Source organism: Pseudophryne corroboree (assembly GCF_028390025.1).
Source record: "Pseudophryne corroboree isolate aPseCor3 chromosome 3 unlocalized genomic scaffold, aPseCor3.hap2 SUPER_3_unloc_25, whole genome shotgun sequence".
Classification (NCBI taxonomy): domain Eukaryota; kingdom Metazoa; phylum Chordata; class Amphibia; order Anura; family Myobatrachidae; genus Pseudophryne; species Pseudophryne corroboree.
This window is the reverse complement of record NW_026967514.1, coordinates 253,113-266,726: the sequence shown is the minus strand read 5'-3', so window position 1 is coordinate 266,726 and position 13,614 is coordinate 253,113. Positions and strand designations below refer to the sequence as shown.

Here is a 13,614-nt window from a genome sequence, read left to right as displayed (position 1 = left end):
GTGGGTCTAGACTGCTCTCCCCTCTTTCCCATGAAGCAGGGAGTCTGTAGCCAGCAGATCTCCCCAAAATAAAAAACCTAACATTAAGTCTTTTCAGAGAAACTCTAAGAGCTCCCCCGAGTGCGTCCATCTTGCAGGGCACATTTTCTAAACTGAGTCTGGGGAGGGATATAGAGGGAGGAGCCAGGTCGCGCCCCTTTGAAAGTCTAAAAGTGCCCATGTCTCCTGTGGATCCATCTATATCCCATGGTTCTTTTGGTGTCCCAAACATCCTCAAGGAGGTAATAGAAAATAATAATAATACTATAGGGACATGACTGGGGAGGTGAGTGGATCTGGGAGTGTCACACTGACCACTTATATCTGTAGTAATAATACAGGGACATGAATGGGGAGGTGAGGGAATATAGTAGCGTAACTGTGACATCACTTATTTTTAGTAATAATACAGGGACATGACTGGGGAGTTGAGGGAATCTGGGAATGTCACAATGATGTCACATATAGCAATACAAATACACAGGGACATAACTGGGGAGTTGAGGTGATCTGGGAGCGTCACAGTGACATCACTTATATCTATAAAAATAATACAGGGACATGACTGGGGAGGTAAGGGGAACTGGGAGTGTCACAGTAACATCATATATGTATAGTAATAATACAGCGACCTGACTGGGGAGGTAGGGGATCTGGGAGCCTCACTGTGACATCACTTATATCTATAGTAATAATACAGGTATATTACTGGGGAGGTGAGGTAATCTGACAGCATCACAGTGACATCACTTATATCTATAGTAATAATACAGGGACATGACTGGGGAGGTGAGGGGATCTGGGAGCCTCACTGTGACATCACTTATATCTATAGTAATAATACAGGTATATTACTGGGGAGGTGAGGTAATCTGACAGCATCACAGTGACATCACTTATATCTATAGTAATAATACAGGGACATGACTGGGGAGGTGAGGGGATCTGGGAGCTTCACAGTAACAACTTATATCTATAGTAATAATACAGAAACATGACTGGAGAGGTGAGGGGATATGGAAGCATCACTTTGATGTCACATATATATCTATAGTGATGATACAGGGACATGACTGGGGAGGTGAGTGGATCTGGAAGCGTCACTGTGATGTAACTTATCTCTATAGTAATAATACAGGGACATGACTGTGGAGGTGAGGGGATCTGGGAGCGTCACTTTGACATAGCATATTTATAGTAATAATTCAGGGATGTGACTAGGGAGGTGAGGAGATCTGGGAGCATCACAGTGATGTCCCTTTTATCTATAGTAATAATTCAGGGACATGACTGGGGAGGTGAGGGTATCCGGGAGTGTCACTGTGACATCACTTATATCTAAAGTAATAATACAGGGACATGACTGGGAAGGTGAGGAGATCTGGGAGCATCACAGTGACATCACATATCTATCGTACTAATACAGGGACTTATATCTAAAGTAATAATACAGGGACATGACTGGGAAGGTGAGGGGTTCTGGGAGCACTACAGTGACATCACTTTTATCTATGGTAATAATACTGGGACATGACTGAGGGGTGAGGGGATCTGGGAGCGTCACAGTGACATCACTAATATCTGTAGTCATAATAGAGGGACGTGACTTGGGAGGTTAGGGAATCCTGGGAGTGTTACAGTGACCTAACTTATATCTATAGTAATAATACAGGGACATGACTGGGGAGGGTGAGGGGATCTGGGAGTGTCATAGTGACTCACATCTATAGTAATAATACAGGGACATGACTGGGCAGTTGAGGGGATCTGGGATTGTCACTGTGACATCACTTATATCTATTGTAATAATACGAAAACATGACTGGGGAGGTGAGGGGATCTGGGAGCGTCACTGTGAAGTCACATATCTATAGTATTAACACAAGGACATGACGGGAGGTGAGGGGATCTGGGAGTGGCACAGTGATGTCACTTATATCTATTGTAATAATATAGAGATGTGACTTGGGAGATGAGGGGATCCGGGAGCGTCACAGTGACGTCACTCATAGCTATAGTAATAATACAGGGACATGACTGGGGAGTTGAGATCTTGGAGTGTCACAATGACCTCACTTATATATGTAGCAATAATACAGAGATGTGACTGGTAGGGGCGAGGGGATCTGTGAGTGTCACAGTAATGTCACTTTTATCTATAGTTATAATCCAGGTATATGACGGGAGGTGAGGGAATCTGTGAGTGTCACAGTGACATCACTTGTATCAATAGCAATAATACAGGGCCTTGACTGGGGAGGATAGCGGATCTTGGAGCTATACAGTGACATGACTTTTATCTGTATTAGTAATACAGGGACATGACTGAGAAGGTGTGGGGATCCGAGAGCATTACAGTGACGTCACTAATATCCATAGTCATAATACAGGGACATGACTGAGGAGGTGAAGGGATTTTGGAGCTTCATAGTGACGTCACTCATATCTATAGAAATAATACAGGGACATGACTGGGGAGGTGAGATGATTTAGAAGCGTCACTGTGAAGTCACTTATATCTACAGTAATAATACAGGGACATTAATGGGGAGGTGAGGGAGTATAGTAGCATAACTAACATCACTTATGTTTAGTAATACAGGGACATGACCGGGGAGGTGAGGGGATCTGGGAGAGTCACTGTGACATCACTTATATCTATAGTAATAATACAGGGACATGACTGGGGAGGTGAGGGGGATCTGGGAGCGTCACTGTGACTCACATCTATAGTAATAATACAGGGACATGACTGGGGAGTTGAGGGGATCTGGGATTGTCACTGTGAAGTCACATATCTTTAGTAATAATACAGGGACATGACTGGGGAGGTGAGGGGATCAGGGAGAGGCGCAATGATGTCACATATCTATAGTAATAATACAAGGACATGACTGGGGAGGTAAGGTGATCTGGGTGTGGCACAGTGATGTCACTTATATCTATAGTAATAATACAGGGAGGTGAGGGGATCTGGGAGCGTCACAGTGACGTCACTCATATCTATAGTAATACAGGGACATGACAGGGGAGGTGAGGGGATCTGGAAGCGTCACTGTGAAATCACATATCTATAGTATTAATACAGTGACATGACTGGGGAGGTGAGGGGATCTGGGAGCGTCACAATGACCTCACTTATATCTGTAGCAATAATACAGAGATGTGACTTGGTGGGGTGAGGGGATCTGGGAGCGTCACAGTAATGTCACTTTTATCTATAGTAATAATACAGGGATATGACTGGGGTGGTGAGGGAATCTGTGAGTGTCACAGTGACATCACATATATCAATAGTAATAATACAGGGACATGACTGGGGAGGTGAGATTATTTAGAAGCATCACTGTGAAGTCACTTATATCTATAGTAATAATAAAGGGACATGCCTGAGGGGGGGGGGGGTCTGGGAGTGTATATATTGATATTTAATGTCTCCTCCATTACTCAGGATTACACAGTAGTGAAGAAGACATCCAATGAGTGTGAGATACTCAACAGCCATCCCCGTGTGTCAGGAGGACTGAGTAGAACCCAGAGCCCCATCCCAGTGCCTCCACCTCACTTACTGACACATGAGAGACACAATGACCAAAAGATCCTGGAACTCACCAACAAGATCATTCAGCTGCTGACTGGAGAGGTGACTTCTGGGAATGGGGCATTATACAGTAACACCAGGGGACGTGTCCGGGTGATGACTGGAGAGGTGACTGCTGGTAATGGGACATTATACAGTAACACCAGGGGATATGTCTGGGCGATGACTGGGGAGGTGACTGCTGGGAATGGGACATTATACAGTAACACCAGGGGATGTGTCTGGGTGATGACTGGAGACATGACTGCTGGGAATGGGACATTATACAGTAACACCAGGGGATGTATCTGGGTGATGACTGGAGAGGTGACTGCTGGGAATGGGACATTATACAGTAACACCAGGGATGTGTCTTGGTGATGACTGGAGAGGTGACTGCTGGGAATGGGACATTATACAGTAACACCAGGGTATGTGTCTGGGTGATGACTGGAGAGATGACTGCTGGGAATGGGACATTATACAGTAACACCGGGGGATGTGTCTGGGTAATGACTGGAGAGGTGACTGCTGGGAATGGGGCATTATACAGTAACACCAGGGGACGTGTCTGGGTGATGACTGGAGCGGTGACTGCTGGGAATGGGACATTATACAGTAACACCGGGGGATGTGTCTGGGTGATGACTGGAGAGATGACTGCTGGGAATGGGACATTATACAGTAACACCAGGGGATGTGTCTGGGTAATGACTGGAGAGGTGACTGCTGGGAATGGGGCATTATACAGTAACACTGGGGGATGTGTCTGGGTAATGACTGGAAAGGTGACTGCTGGGAATGGGACATTATACAGTAACACCAGGGGATGTGTCTGGGTGATGAGTGGAGAGATGACTGCTGGGAATGGGGCATTTCTCTGACGTCCTAGTGGATGCTGGGGACTCCGTAAGGACCATGGGGATAGACGGGCTCCGCAGGAGACTGGGCACTCTAAGAAATATTTAGGACTATCTGGTGTGCACTGGCTCCTCCCCCTATGACCTTCCTCCAAGCCTCAGTTAGATTTCTGTGCCCGGCCGAGCTGGATGCACACTAGGGGCTCTCCTGAGCTCCTAGGAAGAAAGTGTTTGTTAGGTTTTTTATTTTCAGTGAGACCTGCTGGCAACAGGCTCACTGCATCGAGGGACTAAGGGGAGAAGAAGCGAACCTACCTAAGTGGTGGTAGCTTGGGCTTCTTAGGCTACTGGACACCATTAGCTCCAGAGGGATCGAACACAGGACCCGACCTCGTCGTCCATTCCCGGAGCCGCGCCGCCGTCCCCCTTACAGAGCCAGAAGCAAGAAGGTGGTCCGGAAAATCGGCGGCTGAAGACTTCTGTCTTCTCCAAGGTAGTGCACAGCACTGCAGCTGTGCGCCATTGCTCCTCATGCACACCACACACTGCGGTCACTGATGGGTGCAGGGCGCTGGGGGGGGGGGGCGCCCTGAGCAGCAATACTGACACCTTGGCTGGCAAACTGGCACCATATATAGCCCCAGAGGCTATATAGGTGCTTTTTAACCCCTGCCAGAACTTTTAAAATAGCGGGAGAAAGCCTGCCGAAAAAGGGGCGGGGCTATCTCCCTCAGCACACTGGAGCCATTTTTCCCTCACAGCTCCGCTGGAAGGAAGCTCCCTGGCTCCCCCCTGCAGTCCTGCACTACAGAAAGAGTAAAAAAGAGAAGGGGGGGCACAAATTAGGCGCAGTATAACTATATTTATGCAGCTATAAGGGGAAAACACGTTTCTATAGGTGATGTCCCTGTGATATATAGCGCTCTGGTGTGTGCTGGCATACTCTCCCTCTGTCTCCCCAAAGGGCTTTGTGGGGTCCTGTCCTCTGTAAGAGCATTCACTGTGTGTCTGCTGGGTGTCGGTACTGCTGTGTCGACATGTATGAAGAGGAAAATGATGTGGAGGCGGAGCAAATGCCTTTGAATGTGATGTCACCCCCTGAGGGATCGACACCTGTGTGGTTGGACTTATGGAAGGAATTGCGTGAAAGTGTCAACTCCTTGCACAAAAGGTTTGACGACATAGGACAGACGGCTACACAGCTTGTGCCTGTTCCAGCGTCTCAAATGTCATCAGGGGCTTTAAAACGCCCGCTACCTCAGGTGACAGATACAGACTTCGACACGGATACCGACTCCAGTGTTGACGATGATGAGACTAGTGTACCCTCCAGTAGGTCCACCCGTTACATGATTGAGGCAATGAAAAATGTTTTACACATTTCTGATAATACCCCAAGTACCACAAAAAAGGGTATTATGTTTGGTGAGAAAAAAACTACCAGTAGTTTTTCCTGCATCTGAGGAATTAAATGAGGTGTGTGAGGAAGCGTGGACTTCCCCCGATAAGAAATTGATAATTTCTAAACGGTTATTGGCAGCGTACCCTTTCCCGCTAGAGGATAGGTCATGTTGGGAAACACCCCCTAGGGTAGATAAAGCGCTGACACGCTTATCAAAGAAGTTGGCACTACCGTCTCCGGATACGGCCACCCTGAAGGAACCTGCTGATAGAAAGCAGGAAGCTACCCTAAAAGCTATTTACACACACACGGGCATTATATTGCGACCAGCGATTGCATCAGCTTGGATGTGCAGTGCTGCTGCTGCGTGGTCAGATTCCCTGTCGGATAATATCGATACCATGGATAGGGACAATATTTTGCTGACGATTGAGCATATAAAAGATGCAGTCCTATACATGCGTGATGCACAGAGGAATATTTGCCGGCTGGCATCAAGAATAAGCGCTATGTCCATTGCCGCCAGAAGGGGGTTATGGACTCGGCAATGGTCTGGCGATGCCGACTCAAAGCGGCACATGGAGGTTTTACCCTATAAGGGGGTGGAACTGTTTGGGGATGGTCTTTCGGACCTCGTGTCCACAGCTACTGTTGGGAAATCAACCTTTTTGCCACAGGCTGCCCCACAGCAAAAGAAAGCACCGTATTATCAGGTACAGTCCTGTCGGCCCCAAAAAAGCAAGAGGGCTAGAGGCTCATCCTTTCTGCCGAGAGGCAGAGGTAGAGGAAAAAAGCTGCAACATACAGCTAGTTCCCAAGAGCAGAAGTCCTCCCCTGCGTCCGCTAAGTCCACAGCATGACGCTGGGGCTGCACAGGCGGACCCGGGTACGGTGGGGGCCCGTCTCAGAAATTTCAGCGCACAGTGGGCTCTCTCACAGGTGGATCCCTGGGTCCTTCAGGTAGTACTTCAGGGGTACAGGCTGGAATTCGAGACGTCTACCCCCCGCCGTTTCCTAAAATCTGCCTTACCTGCAACTCCCTCTGCCAGGGAGGCAGTGTTGGTGGCTATTCAAAAACTGTATTCACAACAAGTGTTTGTCAAGGTACCCCTCCTTCAGCAAGGAAAGGGTTACTATTCCACAATGTTTGTGGTACCGAAACCGGACGGTTCGGTGAGACCCATCTTAAATTTAAAATCCTTGAACACTTATATCAAAAGGTTCAAGTTCAAGAGGGAATCGCTCAGGGCGGTTATTGCGAGCCTGGACGAGGGGGATTACATGGTCTCCCTGGACATCAAGGATGCGTACCTGCATGTCCCCATTTACACTCCTCACCAGGAGTACCTCAGATTTGTGGTACAGGACTGTCACTATCAGTTCCAGACGCTGCCGTTTGGGTTGTCCACGGCACCGAGGGTCTTTACCAAGGTAATGTCCGAAATGATGATTCTCCTTCGCAAGAAAGGAGTTTCAATTATCCCGTACTTGGACGATCTCCTGATAAAGGCGAGGTCCAGGGAACAGTTGGTAGTGGGGGTAGCACTTTCTCGGGAAGTACTACAACAGCACGGCTGGATTCTCAACATTCCAAAGTCACAGCTGGTCCCGACGACACGTCTTCTGTTCCTGGGAATGATTCTGTACACAGACCAGAAAAGAGTGTGTCTTCCAGTGGAAAAAGCTGAGGAGTTGTCATCTCTAGTCAGAGACATCCTAAAACCGGGTCAGGTGTCGGTACATCAATGCACACGAGTCCTGGGAAAAATGGTAGCTTCGTACGAGGCAATTCCAGTCGGAAGGTTCCACGCAAGGACATTCCAGTGGGACCTGTTGGACAAATGGTCCGGGTCCCATCTCCAGATGCAACAGCGGATAACCCTGTCGGCAAGAACCAGGGTGTCGCTGCTGTGGTGGCTGCAGAGGGCTCATCTACTAGAGGGCCGCAGATTCGGAATACAGGACTGGGTCCTGGTGACCACAGATGCCAGCCTTCGGGGCTGGGGTGCAGTCACACAGGGAAGAAATTTCCAAGGACTGTTGTCAAATCAGGAAATTTCACTTCACATAAATATTCTGGAGCTAAGGGCCATTTACAATGCCCTAAGCCAAGCAAGGCCCCTGCTTCAGAACCAGCCGGTACTGATCCAATCAGACAACATCACAGCGGTCGCCCATGTAAACAGACAGGGCGGCACAAGAAGCAGGAGGGCAATGGCAGAAGCCACAAGGATTCTCCGATGGGCAGAGAATCATGTGTTAGCACTGACAGCAGTGTTCATTCCGGGAGTGGACAACTGGGAAGCAGACTTCCTCAGCAGGCACGACCTCCACCCGGGAGAATGGGGACTTCATCCAGAAGTTTTCCGAATGCTGGTAAATCGTTGGGAAAAACCACAGGTGGACATGATGGCGTCCCGCCTCAACAAAAAGCTAAAACGGTATTGCGCCAGACCAAGGGACCCTCAGGTGATCGCTGTGGACGCTCTAGTGACACCGTGGGTGTACCAGTCGGTTTATGTGTTTCCTCCTCTGCCTCTCATACCCAAGGTACTGAGAATAATAAGAAGGCGAGGAGTGAGAACTATTCTCGTGGCATTGGCCAAGAAGAGCTTGGTACCCGGAACTTCAAGAGATGCTTGCAGAGGACCCTTGGCCTCTGCCGCTCAGACAAGACCTGCTGCAACAGGGACCCTGTCTGTTCCAAGACTTACCGCGGCTGCGTTTGACGGCATGACGGTTGAACGCCGGATCCTAAAGAAAAAAGGCATACCGGAGGAAGTCATCCCTACCCTGATCAAGGCCAGGAAGGATGTCACCGCAAAACATTATCACCGCATTTGGCGGAAATATGTTGCTTGGTGTGAGGCCAAGAAGGCCCCTACGGAGGAATTTCAACTGGGTCGATTCCTACAATTCCTGCAAGAAGGTGTGACTTTGGGCCTCATATTGGGGTCCATTAAAGTCCAGATCTCGGCCCTGTCGATTTTCTTCCAGAAATAACTGGCTTCACTGCCTGAAGTTCAGACCTTTGTAAAGGGAGTTCTGCATATTCAGCCTCCTTTTGTGCCCCCAGTGGCACCTTGGGATCTCAATGTGGTTTTGGAGTTTCTAAAATCACATTGGTTTGAGCCACTTAAGACTGTGGATTTAAAATATCTCACGTGGAAAGTGGTTATGTTGTTGGCTCTGGCTTCGGTCAGGCGGGTTTCAGAATTGGCGGCTTTGTCTTGTAAAAGCCCATATCTGATTTTCCATATGGATAGGGCGGAGTTGAGGACTCGTCCTCAGTTTCTCCCGAAGGTGGTATCAGCTTTTCACTTGAGCCAACCTATTGTGGTGCCTGCGGCTACTAGGGACTTGGAGGATTCCAAGTTACGTAGTCAGGGCCCTGAAAATTTATGTTTCCAGGACAGCTGGAGTCAGAAAAACTGACTCGCTGTTTATTCTATATGCACCTAACAAGTTAGGTGCACCTGCTTCTAAGCAGACTATCGTGCGCTGGATTTGTAGCACTATTCAGCTGGCGCATTCTGCGGTGGGATTACCGCAGCCTAAATCTGTAAAAGCCCATTCCACAAGGAAGGTGGGCTCATCTTGGGCGGCTGCCCGAGGGGTCTCGGCTTTACAACTTTGCCGAGCTGCTACTTGGTCAGGGGCAAACACGTTTGCAAAATTCTATAAATTTGATACCCTGGCTGAGGAGGACCTGGAGTTCTCTCATTCGGTGCTGCAGAGTCATCCGCACTCTCCCGCCCGTTTGGGAGCTTTGGGATAATCCCCATGGTCCTTACGGAGTCCCCAGCATCCACTAGTATGTCAGAGAAAATAAGAATTTACTCACCGGTAATTCTATTTCTCGTAGTCCGTAGTGGATGCTGGGCGCCCATCCCAAGTGCGGATTGTCTGCAATACTTGTAAATAGTTATTGTTACAAAAATCGGGTTGTTACTGCGAGCCATCTGTTCAGAGGCTCCATTGTTATCATACTGTTAACCGGGGTTCCTTTCACGAGTTATATGGTGTGATTGGTGTGGCTGGTATGAGTCTTACCCGGGATTCAAAATCCTTCCTTATTGTGTCAGCTCTTCCGGACACAGTGTCCTAACTGAGGCTTGGAGGAGGGTCATAGGGGGAGGAGCCAGTGCACACCAGGTAGTCCTAAATCTTTCTTAGAGTGTCCAGTCTCCTGCGGAGCCCGTCTATTCCCCATGGTCCTTACGGAGTCCCCAGCATCCACTACGGACTACGAGAAATAGAATTACCGGTGAGTAAATTCTTATTTTTTCAGTAACACCAGGGGATGTGTCTGGGTGATGACTGGAGAGGTGACTCCTGGGAATGGGACATTATACAGTAACACCAGGGGATGTGTCTGGGTGATGACTGTATCACTGTGTGTGTCAGGTTCCTATAAGGTGTCAGGATGTCACTGTCTATGTCTCCATGCAGGAGGGGGAGTATATAGAGGAACACAGGGGTCTGTACAAGGACGTGATGATGGAGAATCACCGGCCCCTCACATCACTGGGTAAGAGGAGACTGTCATGTATTGTACAGGGGAGAGCAGGTGTGGGGGCCCCCTATATACACACATCATCTGATAATCACATATATACACTGTACTCAGTCACTGTGTGTCTCCTACAGAAGGACCCAGTAACAGAGATATCTCAGAGAGATGCCCCCGTCCTCTGTATACCCAGGACTGTACAGAGGAGTATCACAGGATCTCACAGGGGGATCAGGTAGGTGGGCTATAGGGTCTCCCCAATAAACCAAAGTGACTGTCACTATATTTGTGTAGAGGAGCTGTGTGTCATTATATTTGTCTTGTTTACATAGGGTGAAGCCCAATTAAATAATATTAAAATCAAAGATACAGAGGGAGAAGAAGAGACGTATGTGACTGATATAAAGGCAAAAGACATAGATGGAGAAGAAGAGACATATGTGACTGATATAAAGGCAGAAGATATAGAGGGAGAAGAAGAGACGTATGTGACTGATATAAAGGCAGAAGATATAGAGGGTGAAGAAGAGACGTATGTGACTGATATAAAGGCAGAAGATATAGAAGGAGAAGAGACATACGTGACTGATATAAAGGCAGAAGATACAGAGGGAGAAGAAGAGACGTATGTGAGGGGTGATCAGCAGTGGAAGGAGGAGGAGATCCCTACAGATATAAGCACAGGTGAGTAATAAACACTTATTATAGAAAAGAGTCACATATTCTCCTTCCTCAGTCACTACAGCAATCTCTTATCCTACACCCTCCTCTGTCAGTACAAACTAATGAGGAATATGTATTTTCCCAGTGTGGAGTCAGGAGCCATCACCTCTATTATACTCCTGCTCTCCCCTCACATCATGTCACTGTGTGTTACCAGCCCAGAGATCTGACCAGTCTCCTCCCCACACTCTGGTGTATCTCATACATCAGGAGACATCAGCCCCTATTATACTCCTGCTTCCCCCTCACATCATGTCAATGTGTGTTACCAGCCCAGAGATCTGACCAGTCTCCCCACACTCTCTGGTGTATCTCATACATCAGGAGACATCAGCCCCTATTATACTCCTGCTCTCCCCCTCACATCATGTCACTGTGTGTTACCAGCTCAGATATCTGACCAGTCTCCTCCTCACACTCTCTGGTGCATCTCATACATCAGGAGACATCAGCCCCTATTATACTCCTGCTCTCCCCTCACATCATGTCACTGTGTGTTACCAGCCCAGAGATCTGACCAGTCTCCTCCCCACACTCTCTGGTGTATCTCATACATCAGGAGCAATCAGCCCCTATTATACTCCTGCTCTCCTCCTTATATTATGTCACTGTGTGTTACCATCCCAGAGATCTGACCAGTCTCTTCCCCACACTCTCTGGTGTATCTCATACATCAGGAGCCATCAGCCCCTATTATACTCCTGCTCTTCCCCTCACATCATGTCACTATGTTTTACCAGCCCAGAGATCTGACCAGTCTCCTCCCCACACTCTCTGGTGTATATTGTACATCAGGAGCCATCAGCCCCTATTATACTCCAGCTCTCCGCCTCACATCATGTCACTGTGTGTTACCAGCCCAGAGATCTGACCAGTCTCCTCCCCACACTCTCTGGTGTATCTCATACATCAGGAGTCATCAGCCTCTGTTATACTCCTGCTCTCCTCCTCACATCATGTCACTGTGTGTTACCAGCCCAGAGATCTGACCAGTCTCCTCTCCACACTCTCTAGTGTATCTCATACATCAGGAGCCATCAGCCCCTATTATACTTCTGCTCTCTCCCTCACATCATGTCACTGTGTGTTACCAGCCCAGAGATCTGACCAGTCTCCTCCCCACACTCTCTGGTATATCTCATACATCAGGAGCCATCAGCCCCTATTATACTCCTGCTCTCTACTTCACTTCATGTCACTGTGTTACCAGCCCAGATATCTGACCAGTCTCTTCCCCACACTCTCTGGTGTATCTTATACATCAGGAGCCATCAGCCCCTATTATACTTCTGCTCTCCCCTCACATCATGTCACTGTGTGTTACCAGCCCAGAGATCTGACCAGTCTCCTCCCAACACTCTCTGGTCTAACCCTCCCTCCCCCACAGCCTAACCCTCCCTGGTGGATGCCTAACCCCCCCCCCTACACGCTGCCTAACCATTCCTCCCCCACAGCCTGTTCCTATCCCTACCCAGCGGTGCTAACCCTTCTCCCTGAAGCCTAACCCTAACTCTCCCTCCCCCACAACCGAACCCTCCCTCCCCCATAGCATAGCCCTCCCCGGGGGGTGCCTAACCCCCCCTATCCGCAGCCTACCTCCCTCACAGCCTAACCCTCCCCTGGGGAAGCCTAACACTCCCTACCTGCAGCCTAATCCTCCCTCCCCAACAGCCTGTCCCTAACCCTCCCCAGTGGTGCTAACCCTTCTCCCTGCAGCCTAAACCTAGCCCTCCCTCCCCCACAACCTGTCCCTAACTCATATTCTCCTTCCTCAGTAACTACAGCAATCTCTTATCCTACACCCTCCTCTGTCAGTACAAACTAATGAGGAATATGTATTTTCCCAGTGTGGAGTCAGGAGCAATTAGCCCCTATTATACTCCTGCTCTCCCCTCACATCATGTCACTGTGTTACCAGCCCAGAGATCTGACCAGTCTCCTCCCCACACTCTCTGGTGTATCTCATACATCAGGAGACATCAGCCCCTATTATACTCCTGCTTTCCCCCTCACATCATGTCAATGTGTGTTACCAGCCCAGAGATCTGACCAGTCTCCCCACACTCTGTGGTGTATCTCATACATCAGGAGACATCAGCCCCTATTATACTCCTGCTCTCCCCCTCACATCATGTCACTGTGTGTTACCAGCCCAGATATCTGACCAGTCTCCTCCTCACACTCTCTGGTGCATCTCATACATCAGGAGACATCAGCCCCTATTATTCTCCTGCTCTCCCCTCACATCATGTCACTGTGTGTTACCAGCCCAGAGATCTGACCAGTCTCCTCCCCACACTCTCTGGTGTATCTCATACATCAGGAGCAATCAGCCCCTATTATACTCCTGCTCTCCTCCTTATATTATGTCGCTGTGTGTTACCAGCCCAGAGATCTGACCAGTCTCCTCCCCACACTCTCTGGTGTATCTCATACATCAGGAGCCATCAGCCCCTATTATACTCCTGCTCTCCCCCTCACTCCCTGCACTCTTACT

At 48.8% G+C, this 13,614-nt stretch overlaps 1 protein-coding gene across 1 annotated transcript in view; it reads left to right on the top strand.

The window, feature by feature from the left end:
• The window catches only part of LOC134983825 (oocyte zinc finger protein XlCOF6-like), a 151,599-nt gene that overhangs the window by 7,733 nt on the left and 130,252 nt on the right, over window positions 1-13,614 (top strand). Inside the window, exons 2-5 of the mRNA XM_063949453.1 lie at window positions 3,491-3,682; window positions 10,334-10,412; window positions 10,532-10,629; window positions 10,727-11,078. Coding sequence (XP_063805523.1) covers window positions 10,379-10,412; window positions 10,532-10,629; window positions 10,727-11,078 — 484 coding nt within the window. The 5' untranslated portion in view covers window positions 3,491-3,682; window positions 10,334-10,378. The remainder of the gene's footprint in view (window positions 1-3,490; window positions 3,683-10,333; window positions 10,413-10,531; window positions 10,630-10,726; window positions 11,079-13,614) is intronic.